Raw genomic sequence first — 24,389 nt, 5'->3', positions numbered from 1 at the left:
AGCCTCTTCAACGCATGCCCATCCACCCAAAGGCATCCTCAAGCAGTCTCATCAGTTAGGCGTTTGTGCTTCTGAAAGTCTGCGCAAGTCCAAGTCAGCAGAGATGCTGGGCCAGACCCAAAGTCACAGGCGCAGCAGGAAAAGCATGTCCCTGGACAGGGAAAGATGTGGTGGGACTTCTCCTGTGGGTCGTGCTGCAACAACTCCTAGTTCGGTGCCTCCACAGCTTTTGGAAGAAAAGATAAAATTTTCCCAGTTCTTGGATGAAATCACCTACCGGGTCCTGAGCCCTGCCAGTCTCAAGATGTTGGGAAGCAAGTTTACAAGAGATTCCTCAAAAGAGAATTTAACCAAACAGCAGAACAATCCTCAACAGCCCGGATTCAGGGATTATCAGGACAAAAAGCAGGAAAGGGGCCGACCTTGGGACAAGTGGTCTGCCCAACATAACAGAGGGCCCAGGGAATCAAGGGAGGGACGACCTAAGACATGGAGCATCTCAGTGGATAGTCCCAAAAAGAAGTGGGAAAAACAACACGTAAATCCCCATCAGGCGGGGGCTCGCCCTAAAGCTCAAGGCCCAATTTATAGCTCAGTGGGGAGTAGCGATGATTCCGAATTGGATGACAGGGCTCGACAAGGGGTTCAGCCTCAACACTTGTCCCATCTACAGAGCAGAGCCCAACAAAAGCAAAATATTGATAAATCAGGGCTACCAAAACGTGAAATTCCAACTATTCATGTGGAGAGTGAAAAAACGTCTCTATCGCAAGCTTTTTCTATATCACACATCAAGGTATGTGACTGACATGGTTACTTTGAATTTGTTCCCACCTCTTGTATTAAACTTCTTGACCATCATATTGCAACAATAGGTATGAAATGGATGATAGCGGGTAGTTTAAATGAATAGTTCTCCCAAAAATAAAAAGTTTGTCATAGTTTACTCACCCTAAAGCCATTTCAGGTCAGGTCATATTTAATTTTTTGTTTATACACGTTTAGAAGGACGTGACGGTGCGTCGATAACAAATTGTTTGTGTTATCTGTGTGCTGCTTGCTGGGGAGTAGAAACACACAGTAATGTGTTGCTGTTAATGAAAACATTTCCTAAAACAATTATCACCAATTATCACTTCACTGACAGCATTTCATAAACTTTGTCCTATACAGAAGTTTTCATTCAGCAACAACAAAAAGCATAATTGGTCTTTAAACTCAAAGTTGTTTACAAGCTTTCTGTACAAAAAAGCAGATTTCCATTTTCTGCTCTGTGGGATTTGCTAGCTGTTTAGCTGACAGAAAGAAATGGCCTGTCAGAACGATTTCATAGCTTCACTAGGCATGTGTGTATTGACCCATTCGACTGAAAGCACGGCAGACGATAAATGCTTTCTGTTGCGTTTTAGTTTCCAGCAGTTATTAGGTTAATTTGCTAAAGTGCTCGTATGTCATTTATATAGCTGTAATTCATTAATACATTAGTCAATCACATTGAGTAGATTTTAAGTAGACTGTATGTTTCCTTATACATTTAAAGTTATGTGTTAACATTATGGTATAAAACACGAGCACAACAGGGTCATTCTGTGTCAAATAAACTGAATATTGGAAACTTCTCTAGCTAAAAATGTTGATTTTGTATTCATCATGTAAGTATTCCTGTCTCCAGGATAGGGATGGGACGATTACCGGTTTCACGATTAACCACGATAAAATGTCCTGACCGTTAGTATTATCGTTTAAAATGTAATTATCATTACAACCGTGTTTGATTACCATGATTTTGAAAACTTGCGGTAAATCCTGTCCACTGTCCAGTCAGAATCAGTTTGACGCAGGCGCGCACATGCAACATATTATTCTGCACAAGAAGCCATTTAAGGGATAAAAAAATTTTATTCATTCACTGTAAACTTATTAAACAGATTTATTTATTTTTTACCACAGAAATAATTTCAGGGACATGAAATATTATATTGTGATTTTTCAAAAATAAAACTTTTTCAAATGTTTTCAGTGTGTGTATCAGTTCTTTTTTAACATTTCCATCTCATTTTATCAAAACCATGATAATATTGATGATAACTTTGATCACTATAATAATCATATGAAATTTTCATACCCGCCCATCCCTACTCCAGAATTATTAAAAAAAAATTTACCTCTGATCTCAGGTTGAGTTGACACAGAATGATCCAACAGTGTTTTAAGGGTACACTGTAAAAATAAAAATTGGACTTAAAAATTACTTTAATTGGCAACAGCTAAAATATTTGAACATTTTAAACTTAAAATTTTAACTTAACCTTTATGTATCGTTGGGGATGTTTTCATTCACTATGGGGTGTTTTTGAGTCTTAATTTGGCCACAACTTTCTCCGTGATTTTTGGTGACAACTCTTATATTGACACATATTTTGGGAATATGCTTTGAAATTTTTCAAAAACTTAACAATACACTGTGTAAAATTTCAATGCCCTCGTTTACTAGAGGTGTCACGATTCTCCAAATTCTCGATTTGATTACATTTTCAATTCTAAGGTCACAATTTGATTTTTACTTTTTTTTGAAAGAACAGGTTGCTTTGCCAATTTTTGACTAGACTTTTATGGAATATAATATCTGACCTTGAACTCGGAGATGCCCTGCCATGTTAGTCGTGCTGCTAGTGGAAAAATACCTAATGAAACAAAACTTCCTGTCAGATGAACATCTGACCTAGCGAAGTTAGAGGAGGTTGACTTGCAGCACTCAACACGCGTGTTATTTCTTCTTGGCAAGCAGACCGGACGTGACATGGGGGCGTGGCAGCATCGACGATTCAATTTTTAATTCGAAGTTCGAGGTTATGACTTCATTTCAATCGATTTAGATTTAAAATCGAAATCTTGACACCCAAAAACAGCCATGAACAGTAAATGAGTGAGGAAAAATAAAATATGATGTTGCATAAAAACTAACAATGCATCAAAGCCAATGTTTTAACTAATCTTTATCTAATCTAAGACTGTGATAAAAGGTAAAAAAAATCCAGTCCACAATCACTTTTTATATTGAAAATCATTTTGTGTGTGTTTTTTTCCCAAAATCAGTGACATAATTTGTGAACTTTGCAATTAAAGCGTTAAAATTAGGGAGTTTTTGTAAACATGTAGTAGTTTTGATCAGGACTGAGGTTGTTTTAACAGATTTATGCAAAATAAAATAAAAAATATTGATCTGATACATTTTTACAGCAGTTTATACCCACCGGTCTATTGAATGCTTTATTCTGATTGTCTGAGAAATGTTCGGTGGGTGTTGATTTTTTTTCAAATGTCTTAAAAATAGACACCAGAGCAATGGTTGTTTTAACCGTGGTATAAAAGGAATATTTGACTCCGGTTCTTTGCTTTGCGTCATGCCACATAACCACCTTGGGTGTGCATTATTTTCGAATAATTAATCTGCCGCTCGTCAATTGTTCCTATTATTAGTGGATGTTTTCATCCCAAACAACACGAAAGAATAGTAAATTTAAACAATGCAGAAGGGTTAAAGTGCATGAGAAAATTTAGGTTGAATAGCTTTAAATTGAAGTAATTACGTTTTTCAATATAAGTTGATCCAACTTTTACTTTTTGCAGTGTATATGAAATATCTTTATTGGATTCTGCATCTGTTTGATTCCTTCAGCTCTGTAATATTCATGTGTTAAGGTGATGTTCAGTATGCACATATTAAATTGATGTTCTTTCTTGCAGGAATCCTTATCAGATGCAGACAGGATCAAGTAAGTATTTCTTTCCTTTTACTGTCATTTATTTAGTTTTCAGGCATTGTATAGTTCTTGCTTCAGTGCTGGTTTTGCATTTGTTCAATTACTTTTGTATTATTTATGATGTGCTGCATAAGCATTATGTTATATGAGCCACTTCACCTGACCTCACTGAAAGCTGTTTATTCATTGGTGTTGTATGGCCTGGTTGGCCAGAAGCCATATATATGAGGACACGTCTAGATTAGATCACCAGCTGATTAACCCAAGCTGAGTTCTCATTGACAGGGTCCATATGTAGTGTTCACTGCTCCCTTTCTCTCTTTTAAAGTGAACTTCACTGATATTAGGCGTTCATTTCATTTGGTACAACATTATACAATTTTGTATCCAACAAATATCATTAAAACTTTGCTACGTTCAGATCCTGGAATCCTGTGAAGTTCACTTCGCAGTCCAGTTACGGTTTGATGGAATACCTTGACGGAGGGGTGAATGGTGAACACCAGATTTGGGAATTTATATGGAAGATTTATATGGATGTTTGGTTATATGCAACTAACCCAAATGCACATCCGCTGATAGCATCAGACTTTATTCTCCCCACCACCCCTCAGGTGCTCACTGGGGTTCACAGTAGCTTCAGATTCGCTTTGATCATTGACATCTTGCCCTCTTTCCAGGTCTTTTAGACTTCAGCACCAATCAGCAGGTGTCACATGAATACGATGCTCTTTTCAACACAGGGCATTTTTATGTACTGCATTAGCTTTTATGTTCTGTTCACTGGAATCAAGGGTATAAAACTAGCACCTCAAATGTAGCCTAGCATAAAACCTCTCTTACTTCTTTATATTTCAAACAAGCAACCAGTACAAGGGATGTAGGTTGCTGTGTGGTCACTCACATGTAGGATTTGCTGTAGGCTAACAGACCGAGTCGGATTTAGCGTTCCCTCCACCATCTCGCTCATGTGATGCTGAACGGAAGCGTGCAGATGCGGTCAGGCGGGCAGCTTTATTGATTGGCCCGGTTGTGTGCTGGATGGGTGTAGAGAGCTAACGGTGGATGAGTTTCTCCATCATGTATTCCACCTCCGTCAGAGTAGAAGCCATTAAACAAGATCCAGGCTATTTTTAACACCCAGTGAATCAGTTACAGTTTACTGTTAGATGGTCTCCTACAATTTCTCACACATGGGAGATCACCTGTGGCTCTGGGTTTGACTTTGAAAGACTAACGATGTAGGTAATAATAGTTTCTTTATTTTGTCATACAGGGGTTCTGTTTCAAAACCTTCATGGTCGACTGCATACTTGGGCAGTGATTCATTAGAAATATCTACAAATCTACATTGTTGTATCCTGGCATTGAATTTTAATTTTATTTATTTTTTAATCTGCAGTCAACAATGTCTGATGGGCGCAGTAACCTTTAGAAGTGTATTTATATGTACCATTATATATATATACAGTACTGAGGAAAAGTCTTAGGGCACCATGCTACCATTAGATGTGTTGCTTTTGTAGTGTTATAGTGATCATATATAATTATTGCTCGGTCTCTTTAATAGAATACATCCAGAAAATACAAGAAATGTATATGTAGTATTAAAAACAGTATAAAAGTATAAGCTCAAGTGGTAAGGTTTTTAGGGCAAACTCCTCTTCCACTTGAGCAATAGCAGGAAATTGCAGGATATCTTAAACCTAAATAAAATGAAATCCTAATTTCTAATTCTAATCGAATGACTTCAGGACTTCAGTCTCCTCAAAAAAGCTCAAGATGTGTTTAGGGCCAAGAGAGGTCACACTAAATACTGACTGATAGAGTTGGGTCCGAGTCCACCTTTGTCGAGTAGGAGTCAAGTCCAAGTCCTTAAACATCAAGTCCGAGTCCAAAAGGGTCCGAGTTGGACTCAAGTCCGAGTTCTTAAAGGCCGAGTCCAAGTCGAGTCTGCCCGAGTCCAGAAAGTAATTAAAAAAATACAAAATTTGTAATTGTTACTTTCTATTAATACTTCAACCTTTCAACCCATTAAACCGATGGCAAAATAAAAATGTAATAAAAATATCTCTATTGCATCTTGTCATTGCCATTGAACATTTTTATTTTATGTCAACTAGTTTCCTATCAAAAATGATTTTAAAGAAAAGAAAGGGATATAGAGGTATCTTCTTTTTACTAGATGTCTTGCAAATAAATTCTCTATGATTTTTGTAAACAAAACAATTATTGCTGACTTTGAGGACATCGTGCTAGCCACGCATTGATGTGTGTGTTTGTCCGCACGAATGATGGGACTGGCTGCTGCCTGTTAGTGTTTTGCAGTTAAATAATAGTAGGGGGAGACAGTGAGACATTTATTAATTTCTCATCTTAAGTTTATGCTGGTTTTATTGTTACACATGACGCGGACTCAACTGTACTCGGGATATTTTTCGAGTCCAAAATGTCCGTGTCAAGTCCGAGTACAAATTCACCCGAGTGCATGACAAGTCTGAGTTCATTCAAAATTGGACTCGAGTCCAAGTTCGAGTACTCCAACTCTACTGACTGATGTCTGAAGAAGACATTTAGTCCTAAAAATGTTTTTTTTTTATTTTGTGTACATATTTCCTGTATTTTCTGTTTGTATCTTAATAAAAAGAGTGAAAAATGAATATGGAGGGACATTAATTCTGCATTCACACCAGTGTAATTTCAGTGTAGAAAATTTTTGACTGAAAACAGTCTTGAAATGGTCTCTTTAGTTTTTTTTTGATGGCTGTATATTTTTAATTTAAAGATGTAACTATGTACTACCCTATACCATCATAATAAAGATAAAGTCTAAGCCTAAAAGGTTGAACTTTAAATGTTTTATTATGCCTGTGGTTTGGTTACCCATTGGAAGCAATGACATTTTTCATTCGTCTATTAAAAGTGTACCACCTATGGGTACCTTTTATCATTAATAGACTTCATAGTGATGCGAAAGTCATACATTTTCAATTTTCTGTTATTCTGTGTCCATACAATAACATTTGGAAAGGTGGTCCTCGAATATTTTTAAACGATCATTGGTGGACCGTAAGTTGGTAAAGGTTGATACTCTTTCTTTAAAGTAAACTTATGTGTAGGGTAAACACTAAAATGCCTTCAAATTGATGAATTTACAGATGTATAATAGTTAGGCCAATATATAAATAATTGGCTACAATAATATATAGGATTGTTTTAAAATATATTTTTTAAATGTATTACTTTCAGTAAAATGTGATTATTTTATTAGTTTAGAGTTTTCGAAGTTAGATTCATTAAATGCAAGTAATTTTCGGTATTCGGCCAAGTGCATACAGAATTTTTGGTTTCTACCCAGAATTTTCATTTTAGTGCATCATTAGTAAGTTATGCAAGTTACGTCTCTTGAAAGCACATGCTTTCTTTCTCTATGCTTTTTACATTTACTAGAAATCTACTTTGTCTTTTACTTAGTCCTTTCGCTCCATTTGCGCACTGAACATGTGCCAGGGAACAAGCAATTTGCTGTGAAAAGAGAGCTACATTGGTGTATTTATAGCTTTAAACCCCTGCCCGCATCTCGGCCTATAGAATGAATCATTAATGTTCCCGTTTCTCTGCTTTCCTGCTTCTTTTAACAGTTTTACATGGCAGGTGTACAAAAATGAGTCTGGATACGTGTTGTGTCTAAGTGCCGCTTTCTCTGCTTCTGTCACTCTGAGATTTAAAAGCAGCTCTGGAAAAATAAAGATGAGGAGAAAACCTGCTAGGGAATTTCAGGAGCCTGTGCCAATGAAATATTTAGTGTCTGGGAAATGTTCGGTGAAGTGGAATTCGATTCCCAGCGCGTGTCTATGATCACATCTGTCACAATGGAGAGATGACAGATGTGATCTGCTTTTTTCATTTATTGACAATGTGTAAGGTCAGTAATTAAACATCAAAAAGGTAAACATTATAAATACTAAACACAACAAATGTTGGTGTAGAGAATTAGCAGTTTTTGACCGGTATTTTCCTATAACTCAGTTGTGAGGTGTGAAAACCTCACACAGTTGAGGAGCATCTGTAGTCATGACTATGATGTTGTGGATGTGCTTTTCATTTGGCTGTTAAATGGATAGTTCACCCAAAAATGAAAATTCTGTCATGAGAAATACTGTGAAAGTCAATGGGTACCATCCATCATTTATCAAAATATCTTATTTTGTGTTTAATAGAATAGAGAAACTCATACAGGTTTCGAACAACATGAGTGTGATTAAATGACGACAGAATTTTAATTTTTGGGTGAACTATCCCTTTAAGTCTAATACTGAAGATCTCATTAGCTTATTTTTTTCTCATTAGGTTAATTTTTTTATTTGACTTTTACCTGTATTATTCATCTTATAGGATTCTGCAGCAGCATAATGAAGACTTGCGTTGCCGCCTGTCGCAGACCACCCATAAGATGGAGGTGATGGAGACCGAATTTGAAACCAGTCGACATTACATGCAGGCAGAGATGGGTCGCACCAGAGACGACCTTGAGAAAATGAGAGACAAGTTCAGAAGGTTAGCTTTGCATCCATCTCTTTATATTATACACTAATCCCAGAAATACCTTGCATTATACTGGGATGCATTTGTGTCGTCACGTGTTTGCTAAGAGATGAGATAGTAGACGGATCCCACCAACTTATAATAAGGACTACAAAACAATAAATTGTAATGCATTCTGATATTGCTTTACTTTGTCATTGACATTTATGTTAGGCGGCAGGTGCATCACACAGATCTTTAACATGTGTATCACAATGCAAATAATGCATTAAAACCTAAAATAAAACACTTTGGAATTAAAGAAAAGATAATGTGGTGATAAATGTGTGCTTGGGGGATTGTGATTGACTGGTAACTGTGTGGTCCAGGGTTGCTATGGTAGTGGAGTGCAGCGTGCTTAGGTGAGGGAGGATGCATCCGAAACTGCCTACTTCCATACTACATAGTAGGCGAAAAGCAGTAGGCAAGACGAGTAGTATGTTCGAATTCATAGTATTCGAAAAACAGTAGGAGAGGAGTTATCCAACAAACAAGAAACGGAGAGGTGTTGTTTTATTAAAAAATGCCTCACAGAGGTCACATGGGTCTTTTCAAATGCGAATACATACAGTATATTAAACTGCTATTTATTGTGTTTAAATTGTGTTTGTTTAACGTCATTCCAGTTAACGTGATGTATCAACATGGTAGGTGTGGTACGTCCGATTTCAGACGGATTGTTTATAATAATGAAGATTTTTGTAATAAAATAACCAAAAACCATCAGCACAGTGTGAAATATTTTGTGCAGTTGTGTACTTGCATTATCTCAAAGTTCCCAGGGATTTGTAAATTTTTTGTGGCCTTGTCACAGCTACGTCCTAAATCCCGTAAAATGTTGGGATTAAGGTTAGGTTTGGGGGTAGGATTAGAATGAAAACAGTGGTTCTGGCTAGATAGGATACAGCTACAGCCAAAATCCCGTAAAATGTTGGTATTAAGGTTAGGTTTGGGGGAAGGATTAGAATGAAAACGGTGGTTTTGGCTTGATGGGATACAGCTATGGCCTAAATCCTGTGAAATGTTGGGATTAAGGTGATGTTTGGGTGTAGGATTAGAATGAAAACAGTGGTTCTGGCTAGATGGGATACAGCTATGGCCTAAATCCTGTGAAATGTTGGGATTAAGGTGAGGTTTGGGGGTAGGATTAGAATGAAAACAGTGGTTCTACCTAGGTGGGATACAGCTACGGCCTAAATCCAGTGAAATGTTGGTTTTAAGGTGAGGTTTGGGGGTAGGATTAGGAGGAAAAATGTGTTTTTGACTAGATGGGATACAGCTATGGCTTAAATCCTGTGAAATGTTTGGATTAAGGTGAGGTTTGGGTGTAGGATTAGAATGAAAACAGTGGTTCTGGCTAGATGGGATACAGCTACGGCCTTAATCCAGTGAAATGTTGGGATTAAAGTGAGGTTTGGGCGTAGGATTAGGAGGAAAACTGTGGTTTTGACTAGATGGGATACAGCTATGGCTTAAATCCTGTGAAATGTTAGGATTAAGGTTAGGTTTGGGTGTAGGATTAGAATGAAAACAGTGGTACTGTCTAAATGGGATACACCTACGGCCTAAATCCTGTAAAATGTTGGCATTAAGGTGAGCTTTGGTGGTAGGATTAGAATGAAAACAGTGGTTCTAGCTAGGTGGGATACAGCTATGGCCTAAATCCAGTGAAATGTTGGGATTAAAGTGAGGTTTGGGCGTAGGATTAGGAGGAAAACTGTGGTTTTGACTAGATGGGATACAGCTATGGCTTAAATCCTGTGAAATGTTAGGATTAAGGTTAGGTTTGGGTGTAGGATTAGAATGAAAACAGTGGTACTGTCTAAATGGGATACACCTACGGCCTAAATCCTGTAAAATGTTGGCATTAAGGTGAGCTTTGGTGGTAGGATTAGAATGAAAACAGTGGTTCTAGCTAGGTGGGATACAGCTATGGCCTAAATCCAGTGAAATGTTGGGATTAAAGTGAGGTTTGGGGGTAGGATTAGGAGGAAAACTGTGGTTTTGACTAGATGGGATACAGCTATGGCTTAAATCCTGTGAAATGTTAGGATTAAGGTTAGGTTTGGGTGTAGGATTAGAATGAAAACAGTGGTTCTGGCTAGATGGGATACAGCTACGGCCTAAATCCAGTGAAATGTTGGCATTAAGGTGAGGTTTGGTGGTAGGATTAGAATGAAAACAGTGGTTCTAGCTAGATGGGATACAGCTACGGCCTAAATCCAGTGAAATGTTGGGATTAAGGTGAGGTTTGGGGGTAGGATTAGGAGGAAAACTGTGGTTTTGACTAGATGGGATACAGCTATGGCTTAAATCCTGTGAAATGTTGGGATTAAGGTTAGGTTTGGGTGTAGGATTAGAATGAAAACAGTGGTTCTGGCTAGATGGGATACAGCTACGGCCTAAATCCAGTGAAATGTTGGGATTAAGGTTAGGGGGTAAGATTAGGAGGAAAACAGTGGTTTTGGCTAGATGGGATACAGCTACGGCCTAAATCCCGTGAATTGTTGGATTCAAGGTTAGGTTTGGGGGTAGGATTAACAGTGGTTCTGGCTAGATAGGACACAGCTACAGCCAAAATCCTGTGAAATGTTGGGATTAAGGTGGGGTTTGGGGGTAGGATTAGAATGAAAACAGTGGTTCTAGCTAGGTGGGATACAGCTACGGCCTAAATCCAGTGAAATGTTGGGATTAAGGTGAGGTTTGGGGGTAGGATTAGGAGGAAAACTGTGGTTTTGACTAGATGGGATACAGCTATGGCCTAGATTCTGTGAAATGTTGGGATTAAGGTTAGGTTTTGGGGGTAGGATTAGAATGAAAACTGTGGTTTTGACTAGATGGGATACAGCTATGGTTTAAATCCTGTGAAATGTTGGCATTAAGGTGAGGTTTGGTGGTAGGATTAGAATGAAAACAGTGGTTCTAGCTAGGTGGGATACAGCTACGGCCTAAATCCAGTGAAATGTTGGGATTAAAGTGAGGTTTGGGGGTAGGATTAGGAGGAAAACTGTGGTTTTGACTAGATGGGATACAGCTATGGCTTAAATCCTGTGAAATGTTAGGATTAAGGTTAGGTTTGGGTGTAGGATTAGAATGAAAACAGTGGTTCTGTCTAAATGGGATACAGCTACGGCCTAAATCCTGTAAAATGTTGGGATTAAGGTTAGGGGGTAAGATTAGGAGGAAAACAGTGGTTCTGGCTAGATGGGATACAGCTGCGGCCTAAATCCCATAAAATTTTGGGATTAAGGTGAGGTTTGGGGGTAGGATTAGGAGGAAAACAGTGGTTCTGGCTAGATGGGATACAGCTACGGCCTAAATCCTGTAAAATGTTGGGATAAGGGTTGTTTTGGGGGGTAGGATTAACAGTGGTTCTGGTTAAAGTGGATACAGCTACGGCTTAAATCCCGTGAAATGTTGGGAATAAGGTTAGATGTGGGGGTAGGATTGGAATGAAAACTGCACTCATCCGGCGAGATTTCACAAAAATTTGGCTGTAGTCGTATCCTTTCTAACAACAACCTTGTCATTGTCACCTAGCAATGAGGTAATATCTGTGCTATCCTCGGTTTCCCCTTGTAGAAACTATGGCTACATGAGTGGTCAATTGTGAAAGTGGTGGTTATACAGTATAGCATCTAGCATGCAGCTGTTGTGCTTTGCAGCTAATTCTTTACGATGGCATAAAATAATATGATCAGACATACAAGTTCTAAAAAATTTATTTATTATCTTATCTGTAAACATGATTAGCGAATTCCATACATCTCTGCATGGTGAAAAATTAAATCTCCATTTGTTCCACTCTTCTTCATTTTGTCATTAAGCTTCGCCTTTGTTATTGTTTTGAAAATGCGGCATGACACTTTATTAACAATACAACAATATTTTAATCCAGTATTTCAATATAAATAGCATAACATTTTAGTTGTTGTGTTTTAAAAAATATTGATCAAACCTGAAAAAGCAGCAGTTCTTCATCATACTTGAATCACACTCATGGGTATGAATTCAGAGCTTTGCACATCCCACAGATTACCACAAAAATCCTATTTAATTGTTGGTAATATTGTTTTTTATTTAAAGAGTCCTTTTCTAACTAGCCTTTAGATTTAGGTTGACCTACTGAAAGTTAATGAACAAATGTTTCTCTGCTGTGCCATTAAAATAACATTTGTGCCTGACTGCATGGTCTTTAGGAAGTAAATAAAAATGTGTTTAACAGTCAATCTAGCAGCTGTATCGTTTAACAGATACTTTAGGTTTTTTGCAGGCTAATTAAAGAGTGGATTTAAAGCCTAAAGTGTAATGCGTTCATTACAGGTATCGTTGGAGAACAGAATGATAAAGCTGTAGAATGAGATTGGGTCTGATTTTAATGAGCACAGGCACACTGAGAGGCTGAGCTATTTGTCTAGAGGTTTACCGCCACAGTAATGACTGGTTTATCTCCATTTAACTAAACACTCTTGCCTCAGTCGGGTTCCTTGTGGATGAATGAAGACTAAACATGGTAAACGCTCTGTGTTAATTTAAGCTCTTGTAACTTCAGTAATTGCAGTATTATTATTTTTTATTATTAGAATTTGCTATGCCGTGTCCTAATCAGGCAAGTGCTTAAATACTTTATATTTGCTTTCAACTACTAAAATTCATTTATAGAAACGCATTAAATTGTTTTTCTTAAAAAAACAAAACAATATGTAATACTCATTTTAACCTATGGAGGAAATTTAATTGAACCTATCTGAAATTGTCTTCAATTGCAGTCTCCGATTACGAACAAAATATAAAAACATGCATGTTAAATGCAATTCCCTATAGCTTATATTAGGGAATATATTTTCATATTTGATTAGGTTTTTTGATAAGGTTAAAGTACGTAGGCCTACTTAGGGCTGGATATTGACAAGAGCCTCGCGATACGATACATATCACGGTACGTGCTGCATGATACAATGAATCACAATACGGTACAATACATTGCGTGTTGCGATACATTGCAGTACTTCTTCTTTTTTAATTAAAAATGTAAAAAAGCTGCATTTTTTTACTTTAAAAAAAATTTCTGCCATTTTCTCATTCCCACTAACTTCTAAGACATTGGCTGAATGGCCGTATATGACAGACAACTGGATAGCGACAACTACAGTAGCGGTGGAGGAAGTCGTTTGACGCACACAGAGGGTTTTAATGAGTTTTAAAAATACCGATAGTAAAGATCGAAATATCGATACGCTACCGTGGAAAATGTATCACGATAGTTAGGTGTATCGATATTTTGCACAGCCTTAAGGCTTACGTAGCAACGTAACTTGCGTGATGTCCTAAAACCTTTGACTTCACGTCACGAAAGCGCCAAGCAGCTCCCGCTGCCAGCCACAACAACAAAACAAACAGAGAAATAAAAGTGAAGATTTAAAGATGAGGTGCAGTGAAATTAAGGTCGAAATTTACATCATTAAAAAGAAACCGAAAGTTAAGCTGCTAAATCTAATGTAGTGATATTTATAGTTCTTCTATACAGATGAATACAAACACTGCTTTGTAAATGTTGAAAATATGTATCATTATCCAATCTTGCTGGTTTCTATGGTTAATAAGCGTACTGTATGTTGTTGCCAGTTTACATGGCGATGTAATCGAATGGCTTCTTTTAGACTGAAATAAAGCCTGTTTTCATTTACATTACAATGCCTAGTATGTCTATTTAATGGTTGCGGGAGCGGGTTGTAAAAATAGATACAGTGATGCGGGGTGGAAGAAATAATTTCATTAAAAAATCCGACCTGCGCTTCACTAGTATCTAGTCTAATGAGATATCTTCTGGGGTATCACATGAAGAAGGCGTGTGACCAATAGATGATTGATGCATCACAGCGTGACCTTTTCAGGTTGAGAAAAAAAGAAAATAAATGTATCGCAAAATACTGACTTGTACAATAATAATAATAAAAGTAACACAGCGATGCAAGCATGTTGGAATGATGTGTGGATAAAAATAACACTTACTAGCTAATATCCCATTGCTGTCTGTAGATTGCGTGCTAAAAGTCTAGTGTGACCACAGCATTAGCGGAGCATTATTGGGAGGACTTACTCTATTCCTGAAAAGGTCAAGCTCATTCTCGAAAGCATCTCTTTTTTCCAGTGTGGACAGAAAAAGTGTTATAAGTTTTCATCATCAGATCTGAGTGCAGCGTGTGGTCATTTAATGAAGGGTCTGACGCACCTCTGATACTCCGTGATTGAGTCGCTGTGCTGCAGTCGGGAATGAGATTAAATTACCCAGAATTCCTACCATCAAACATGTGTGCCGCTTTCATTTGCTACTCCATTTTTTTCCTACAACATCTAAAACTTGCATGCCATCTCACTACTATAGAAGGTTTTTTCTGCCAATTATAAATTGATTAAATAAATGATAAAATAAAAATGGCTACTGACACTTATGGGGTGGCACAGGCGACACGGAATGTGTACAGATGTGGAGATAATGTTCATTTGAACAGTAAGTGACTGGTCGCTGTGTGTGTCTGCAGCTCGTTTTACTGGAGCTGATGTGTGAATAAGCTATATGCACATACATAACAGCAGACCCGTCACTTAGTCCCGCCCCTCCTCCACTGTGATTGGATGGGCATGTGAGAACTGACATTGACGAGCAGAGCTTTTCACCCAAAGTTGAATCTTTTTCAACTCTTGACGTTCAGCTGCTGACTGTTTTGAAAAACGCTGCGATTCCATTGGAAACAATTGAGAAAATGTGCCGGCCGCGGGCGTAAAAGATTTGGTGTGCATGCCCCCTTAGTGTTGGTTCCTTTTTTCAAATATAAACAATTCTTAAACATAATGTATGTCAAATTGTAGCAATGAAGTCGCTAAGTTGGCAACACTGCTTCAGACAATCTCCAAGTAAACCCCACCCACTGATTAACATAGAATTTGCATACAAGTTAAATATGAAAATGAAAACTTAAAATGAAAACCCTTAAATAAATGAGAATATAAAATTTAACTTTACATTTAAATTAGATTTTGTCACTATTATTGCATAAGCATTAATAAATGCTTTTTAAAAATGTATTTGTTGCTTTTTTCACGTTTGACTTCTAATTTTAATATTGTCTTGGAAATGTCAAATCATCAATTGCTTTTTATTTTTCAATTTGGCAGGAAAGATGCATTATTATCACCTATCAAATGAAATAATTTAATTTTCAATTTTGGCACATATTTTGCGTTTTTTTTATTTTTATGTTATCATTTAATTACATTTTAAATTGGCAGAAAATCTTCCATACTCTACAGATGATTGCCTAATTGAATTGTGATTGGTTAGTGGTTCTCAAGCATGCCATGTGCAAGCCTTTTTGTGCAAACTAACACCACTGTAGGATTGAGTGTGTTTACATACACAGAATAAGTGGATAACTATCAAAAATCTGCTTATTATAGAAAGCTGCTTCATGCATTGCATTTACATAGAATTTGGAGATTTGTCAGATTTCTCGCAGGCAGTGATGTCACCGCCTATAGTACATATAGTCGTTCAAAAAAGCAGATGGGAAATCTGTCTTAAGCTCTACTGTTGTATCTCTTTTCATGTCTGCAAAACCTATAAATGTAACATAAGCTTTTATTTTCACTTCAGTCGAGCAGAAAATTTTATGCGTTACTTTGCCTCACTTCGCATGTGACGTTTTTCTTTCACACGTGGAAACATGCGCACATGAACAAAACTGCGAGAAAGTCGGTTAAGGTTTACATGCCATGCGAAATCGGGGGGTAATGAGCAAAAAGCTGTCTGTGCGGATCGATGTATGGACCGTTTTATGCGTTTACATAACCCCCACATGTTATCAGTTTAGTAAGGATAATTAGCGTAAACGCACTCATTACTGCATGCATTGTGCTGCATGCGATTTTTGGTAGACAAAGGGGGCTTTGGGAAACCTTGGAAGAGTTCAAGTACTTATCATTGTAAATGTTTGTTTGTTTGTTACTGTTTTTACTTTTACCATTTTCCAGTTTATTACCATTCAGGGCACATTCATTTCTTCTTACTGAAAGTTGAATTATTTGGATTTGATTTCTGTGGCAAGTCAATTGGACCACTCCTCCTTTGTATTCTACCAAGAAGCGGTAATTATTGCAAGCTTTTACAATCCATCAGCACTGACCATCTGCAGCTAGTGAGAGTTTATGACTGCACTCGGCATAGATCAGCAAACCTTGCTGAAATGAATTGATTCTATTCTTATTGTTATGAAGCATGCCAGTAAAGCCCCTTCTCATTATTCTCAGTATTGATCTGCAAGAGAGAAAGAGAGGCGGTTACATCTGCGTTTTGGCCAATCGGATTACAAGTAGACAATGCTAAATACAGGTGTAAACGAGGTGTAAAACAGTTGGAGCTCGTCCATTTCGGACCACATTCAGAGGTAGTCGAAAACCCATACGGATGGTCAAGACTCATGTGAACGAATGTGTTTGAACAGCCACAAAAGTGGTTGCACCAGCTGGAGGTAAAACCGGTCGTAAGAGTGGTCTGGCAGGTCGTAGCAGCAAACACACTGTGCGGTGATCATGCCGAATATCTGACACTGCCAGAAAACTATCGTAGGCTATCTTTGGACGCAAGACCGGGAAAACGGCCGTCTTTGAACCTCTCTCACTGTACGACATAGGACCACCGATGGAGAGCCACGATCACAGAAATCGCGACGATAGTTTCAAGATGGCAATCTTTCGTCTGGGACAGCCAATTATCGTGCAGTGTATCCCGGGCTTTAGGGATACGTCCAAGATTAAATCTTTTGTCTACTCAAAGATAGGCATAAGTATAAAGTGTTAACTTGTTTTATATGTCAAAATAGAAATAATTAAATTGACAAGACATTGTGGCGTGTCTAATGCATACGCGAGCACTAGGAGAGTGAGAGACCACACCAATAAATTCTTATCATGTAATGATATTTACAAAGACAGAGCATAAAACTAATAAAAATCTTTGTTTAGTTTCGTTTTAAATGAGATTTGTTAGAATTAATCGACAAATTATTACCTTTTCTGATGCACGCATTTTGAGGGACACTTGTTGGTCTATTTTAATGGTTGCGGGTGCAGGGTTGTAAAAAGTGATACAGTGGTGTGGTGCGGTGCGGGTTGGGGCGGGCCAAATATTTCATAAAAGCGGTACCCGTGGGTTGGAAAAAACCCAGACTCCTCGCGCATCACTATTGTAAATGTGTTAGAGGATGGAAAGCTTTCATTTGTAATCTATAAGCTGGCGGCATAAACGTGAGTTTGTAACCATTAGTTACAAGTTACATAGTTGTAACCAAGGTACACTTTGAAAAGGGTAGGGGGGGTCATCTTATATTTGGGACAATATGGTGTATATCAAAGTATCAACATCACCTCATTATGTAAACTTGAATCTTTGAAATGAAAAATGTAAATAATTCAAAGAGCCGTTCACCCCAAAATTAAAGCTGTGTTAATATTTGAATTGACATTTTCATCCAAAGCAACTTTCGATCTCTGGGATTGAACCCGTCATCTTTGCATTACCAATGTAATGCTCTACCAAATGAGCTACAGGAACTGGCATAATGGGTGAACACACAAAATGTGAATTCAACGATTTGCGCGAGTAGATTACAAACAAATAATTTCCATGACACAAGCAAACTTTGTGACTTTGAAAGTGAGACGGTTGAGTGACTGTAATGTCAATAATAGTAACCCCCACTTCCTTAGGGTTTTATGATGATGTGTTCCTTAAATAGTTGTTAGGGTTAAAGTTGAATTTAGCAGGCAGATAGTATTGCTTACCCAAAGAAATGTGATCATACTTCTGAAAGTTTGCTGTACTCATCACTGTTCTGTGTCAGTGAAACCGTTCAACTCAGAAATATATCATCTTGTTTAAACTGTGTGCTAAAATGTTGTCTTTTTATGTAGAAATAGAGGAATGCAAATTAAAAGATATTATTATTTAAAATGAATGAATGGCAAGCCATTCTGCATAATGTGAAAAACATTAAGTGAAAAATAACCTTCATTGACTCGGTAAGGTCATGTCAAAGATTGAAATTAATGTAAAATCATAGCCTGGATTTCAGAAATGACTCAAAACCGTAGTATTATAAAACGGTTACTGTAATTCTGATGTACACACGCCTGTCAGGTTGGCAATCATAAACATTGTAAGACCACTGATACATGTGGAGATATACGAGCTGCGGTACACTGTCAAAAAATAAAGGTACAAAGCTGTCACTGGGCCAGTACCCTTTTAAAAGGCCCTAATATGTACCATTTAGGTACCAATATGTATCTTAATATATTAATATGCACTCTTTGGGTACAAAGGTGTACCTTTTTGAAAGGGTACTGTCCCAGTGACAACTTTTCTACCTTTATTTCTGAGAGTGTATAAACATGTAGCTAAATCTCTTAACAGTTTGCATTACATGAAAGTTACATGAAAACTTAATGCACCTTAATACATTTTTGTTGTGAAGCTATGAGTAACCATTCTATGCATAATATGCTACCATTATTTTGTGTAACCTATCATGGTTGGATGTATGTACTATAAACTCAGTTTGAACCCAATAAAAATTAGTTTTTTATGGTTCCTGCACGCTAAATTTGTCAAACTTTGATGTTTTTGTTCAAAGGAATAGCAGATGAAGGAGAAATTTATTGGCTTTTCATGATGAAAATATCTGTTTCTTAAGTGCTTCTTCTGTAATCTGCGTTGGTGTTCTGACTACTTGAGGATTCGATGTCTTTGCTTTAACATCAGACTCACTCTCTTAAAACTCTGTGCTTGGAATATGAGCTCATGTTACTCGAGGGGCAACCTTCCGATCTCTCTGATGAAGCCAATACGGAAGTGACTTAAACTGCAATTCAGCAACTGGCCACTAGAGGTTGGCTCCAAAAGGGAGTCAATTCCCATAGACCTCCATGTTAAAATGCCCAACTTTACAGCAGGAAATAATGTTTACAGCCTGGTACAAAAGGTGGTTTTGGTCTGTAAAGCTAATTTGCCCTTTATGATCACTGTAAAGGGGTGAATTTCTTTGTATCTCATCCGTTAAAATTTTATTAACTCTTAAAGTTCTGCATAATTAAGGACGTGGTGAACTGCTGCTGCTGTCACTAAAGTCGAGCTAGGCGGGCATGGTTTCAGCAACCAGACACTTCAGATTCACCCACGTCCCACCTCAGTATGCCATGCAGTGCTGTACCGTTACACAGCAGTGAATTTCTGTAGTGTTTTTCTGCATAGTTCAGTGTCATTGGCCAATGGCCATACATAGTCTCATTACCTCACACAGCATCAGGATGAACTGCCTTACACCCTGACAGTGATGTGCATTTGTTTTGTTTTTCCTCCTGCAGACTGCAGAACAGTTACACAGCATCTCAGAGAGCTAATCAGGACCTAGAGGAGAAACTTCACGCACTGGTAACCTTTAAACATCACTTTATATTTACATTCTGATGCCGCTGTTTCATTAACAATAGATGTCTTCAACTGCATTTATTTGTTTTGACTGCTGTAATGGTGCAATGCTCCGTTTGTCATGAGTATTATGAACTCTAATAGAGAATCCATCTGCTTTTAGTTTTCTATTGACTAATTCACCAGTTACACCTATCTTCATCTGTCACATAACACATTGTAAAACTGGCAGATTAGTTAAAGGATAATTCCGGTATTTAACACTTTGAGTCTCATTTCTGGTTTGTTTTGGATGAACTACAGTGATGGACACAGAAATTTTGACAATGGGTCGTGTCTTGACTTTTCGACTCATTTAGAAGCGTCTCTTGACTGCTTCAGAAGTCAATGACCATGCACAAACATGTCATTAAAACAACACTTAACGTTCATTTTCAAAACTGTACTACTCACCGAGTGGTTCGTGGTGTTCGTTGATGATTAAAAACAAATATATTGGCGAAATGTATAATTTCAATCCGTGTTATTTGCTATAGTGGAACTATTTTTTCAGATACCTCACAACCGCGTATATACTTCCGCTCTATATTTGAGTCTGAAGCATGAATGAACGTAGTCCAACAAACTGTAATAAAATGGTAGCATACTTTCAAAATCAAGTTTATTTAAAACACTTACACCATCCAATATGTTTTTTCATCAGCAAAACAATAAAGAAGATATTTTGCAGAAACCCCAGTGCTCCGTCATGCAAGTCATATATATATATTCGAATCTCAAAACTGAAAATCGAATGTCAACCCACGAATCGAATGTCAGCCCTACAAATATGGGAAAATTTCTTCTGAAAGTAAACCCTTTTCTGTTTCCCGGCGGCGGAGTGATATATCAGCGAGCAATGCGTCTTCCAAGGGAAGTCAATGGAATTTTACAAAATGCCAAATAAAACACGACAGAAACTGTATTTCGCTACACAACTTGTTTTCAATTATCAACGAACACCACGAACCACTCGGTGAGCAGCACAGTTTTGAAAATGAACGTTAAGTGTTGTTTTAATGACATGTTTGTGCATGACCATTGACTTCCATTCTGAAGCAGTCAAGAGACGCTTCTAAACGAGTCAAAAACTCAAGACACGACCCATTGTCAACATTTCTGTGTCCATCACTGTAGTTCATCCAAAACAAACCAGAAATGAGACTCAAAGTGTTAAATACCGGAATTATCCTTTAACTTGCATACAACTAAACCACCTTTTCAAAAAATGCACATATTCACTCTATTTCATCCAAAAACAACACATAATATCCTTGAGTTTTGTTTCCACTTTTGTTTCTTTAAATGCTTGTTTTGTGGGTTTGACAGCTTATAAAAACGTATTTACAGATAAAACTTAAAAACAAAATAATGCCTAAAAACTGCTGTTTGACAAGGTGTACAGCTAACAAGCCAAAAAACCCAGAAATAAGTTTTTATAAGCTGTCGAGCCGTAACACCCAGCCTTCAAGTAGAAAAAAGTGGATCGCAGACTACGTTTCCCTCTAGTGGGTGCAGTTCTACTAATAGTATTACTATGTAAAGTTGCCCATTTTAAACGCTCGTTTTTTTGTGGTCGACAGTTTATAAAAACTTATACCACGGGTCTGTTGAATGCTGCATTCAGATTGGCTGAGAAATGTTCTATGGGTGTTGATTATTTTTCTGTAAACCGCACACCTAATTTTTCAAATGTCTTAAAAATAGGCACCAGAGCAATGTTTGTGGTAACCGTGGTATAAGCGGAATGATTGACTCCGGTCCTTTGAATTATTTGAAAATAATGCACACCTGGGTGTAACATTACCACCTTGGTGAGCATTATTTTCTTATAATTCAATGGCCCGTCGTCAATTATTCCTTACGTATTTCTGGGTTTTTTGGCTTGATAGCTGTACACTTTGTCACACAGCAGCTTTTAGGCATTATTCTGTTTTTTGTTATAAACCAGAAATGACAAGGAGGCAGCCTCTCGCAATACAAAGTCAATGGAGACAGGTTATGAGGAATCAGATCTATTTTTAACTGAAAGTGCTCACTGTCTGTTGGTAAGGGAGTGAGGAGCTGTAGCTGATTTGCATTTTTAAAGGTACACACATGAAAACTGCACTTTTTTGCTCCCGTCCAAATAGGGGCATTTTGGACATGCTATAATAAATAATCTGTGGAGTATTTTGAGCTGAAACTTTACAGACACATTCTAGGCACACCTGAGACGTTTATTACATTTTATAAAAATGGGCATATAATATGTGTCCTTTAAATGCCATAGTTCAACCTGAATGAAATTTTTGTCATTAATTACTCACCTTCATGTTATTCCACGCTTCTAAGAGCTTTTTTCATTATCGTAGCATTAACCAAGGTATTTTTGATAAAGTGGGACAGAGATCTTTCAGATAGATAGATAGATTTTGTCTGTGTAAATATTTCCTTTGATCTGCCCTTGATGTTTTTTATTTCAGTAAATGCAGAGTGTCCTGTATGATAGCTTTGGTTGATGTGATGGTCATGGTCATGGTTATGGTTATAAGCTTCACGACAGATCTGTCAGGCAGCAGATACAACTCAGCATGATTTTTTTTCCTGTAAGCTTTAATTTGATGAGAATTTGCCGTCCTTCCACCAAACTCCAGAAAGGAAACAAACAATGAACAACCTCAAAAGCTGATTGAATAAATATTAAACGCTAGACTTAAGCCTCTTTCTCTGTGTGCCTGTGTGTAAAACAGTTTCCAGTGAATGTTTTAATACATCATCATAACTGTGATACACTGCGGCCATCATCAGACACAGTGATTCAATTAGGATGACTCTGTAATTTAAGGCGAATTTAAATGTGATTCTGCATCATTTGTTCAACATTGAACATCCATCAAAATATTTTGGTAACTGCTCTGGTTGTTAGAATTGGATTATATATTTTATTAAAGAGCTGTTAGAGCCAATCTAAATCTAAATTTACCTCAGACTCAGCCTGCTTCAGTTCCCCTCAAATTAAAATTGAATTTAAACATGCATCTATGAGAAGTTATTTTAGGAATCTCTTGTCATTTTTTAAGTAGGTGTTTTTCCGAATTATCTCTGGAGTGATTGAACACGACTGGAAAACATTAAATCAGAGATATGAGACAATAGTACTGAATGAGCTGTGTATGAGGGAAGCTTTAGCTCACCAAGACTTCTGTTTATCTTCAATTAAATTCAGGCGACACCTTCGTTCTGCATGGTGAAATCCCATATTAATGACCTCCGCCTAGAGCTTTGCCAGTCACAGGTGAAACAGGTGGCATGTGCTCGGTAATCTCTTTTAGCGGGTGTAGGGATTATCTCTGTCGACCTGTTTCACCTCTTGCAGGGTCTTTCATATCCTATCATAGGTGTTCTCAGGACTTCATCCAATTTAGAGCGGTTTTATCATCTTTTCAAATATAATCTGTGAACAGAAAATGTGGAGATTTACAACAGCATTTCTGAAAGAGCATAATACTGAGACTTCAGATGCTGGATTTTGACTGGGCACTACAGCGTACAAAACACCTGTTCACCATCTGTTGTGTATCACTGCCAGCAGCCACAGAAAGAAATCAGGGTAATTATAGTTGAAAAGTGGACATATCATGAAAATCTGACGTTTTGCATGTTTAAAGCTCCACTGTGTACTTCTTTTATTAGTTAATTCTTAGCAAAAACCCATGTTTTCTTTCAAAAGTATGTGCTCATTCATGTGTAATTACTTCCACCCCACTAATCAAAGTATTCTCGTAAGTGTAGAATCTGCTATTTAAAATACATACCGCCGTATCGCTCTCTGGCTGAATCCATGTTGTGCCTCCATCTTGGAAATACATTCGCCGACGAGGGACATTCCTGAAATTCAAGCTCCGCCTTTCGCGCTTTCAGACTACACTCACACTGGTTGCACGGAGGTTGCATGTGTAGGCGGTATACGTCATCAAGACAGTCTTATTTCAGAATATTAACAATTATAAAGCTGACAATTATTCTTAGTTAATTGTAAATTGATGTAATATGCTTATGACTTGCGAATGTAATGCTCAGTTAATTTAAATAAACCAGGCTTGATGACGTATGCAGCCTGCGACTGCGTAGACTGAATCCTTCGGCCGCACGCCGTGTTACCTGCGATCTAATGCTTTGATTTGAAAGCCTGTTGAAGACATATTCTCGAGGACATTAAAACAAGTCGCCAAGGAAGCGAAACAGGGATTTTAAACAACAACGCGACAGGAAAAACATCAAGACCAAAGTCAATATTGGAGTTAGATTTCCAAGATGGGGCTCAATGGACACTGACGTTGCTAAGTTACCTTATATCTTCAACACAGGTAATTCAGCATATTCGTTTACATCTATACAGTCTATGTTGTAAACTTGAAGTTTTAAAGTTCCTTGGCTAACTATAGCATGGTTATGCAGTTAATGTAAACACGCATGTGGTTTTGTGTGCTCGAACCGCCACACGCCGTCTCTCCGCCCATTTATGTAATCTGAGG

General features: G+C 37.6%; 1 protein-coding gene across 4 annotated transcripts in view; it reads left to right on the top strand.

Annotated features, from left to right (window-relative positions):
* Positions 1–24,389, top strand: part of tjap1 (tight junction associated protein 1 (peripheral)) — a 112,650-nt gene that overhangs the window by 70,133 nt on the left and 18,128 nt on the right. For all 4 annotated transcript variants that reach the window (XM_055169299.2, XM_055169297.2, XM_055169300.2 and 1 more), the window contains 3 exons: positions 3,748–3,776; positions 8,160–8,321; positions 19,770–19,836. In XM_055169299.2, the coding sequence (XP_055025274.1) occupies positions 3,748–3,776; positions 8,160–8,321; positions 19,770–19,836 (258 nt within the window). The remainder of the gene's footprint in view (positions 1–3,747; positions 3,777–8,159; positions 8,322–19,769; positions 19,837–24,389) is intronic.

Source organism: Misgurnus anguillicaudatus, chromosome 11 (assembly GCF_027580225.2).
Source record: "Misgurnus anguillicaudatus chromosome 11, ASM2758022v2, whole genome shotgun sequence".
Classification (NCBI taxonomy): Eukaryota; Metazoa; Chordata; class Actinopteri; order Cypriniformes; family Cobitidae; genus Misgurnus; species Misgurnus anguillicaudatus.
This window is presented reverse-complemented; position numbering and strand designations above follow the sequence as displayed.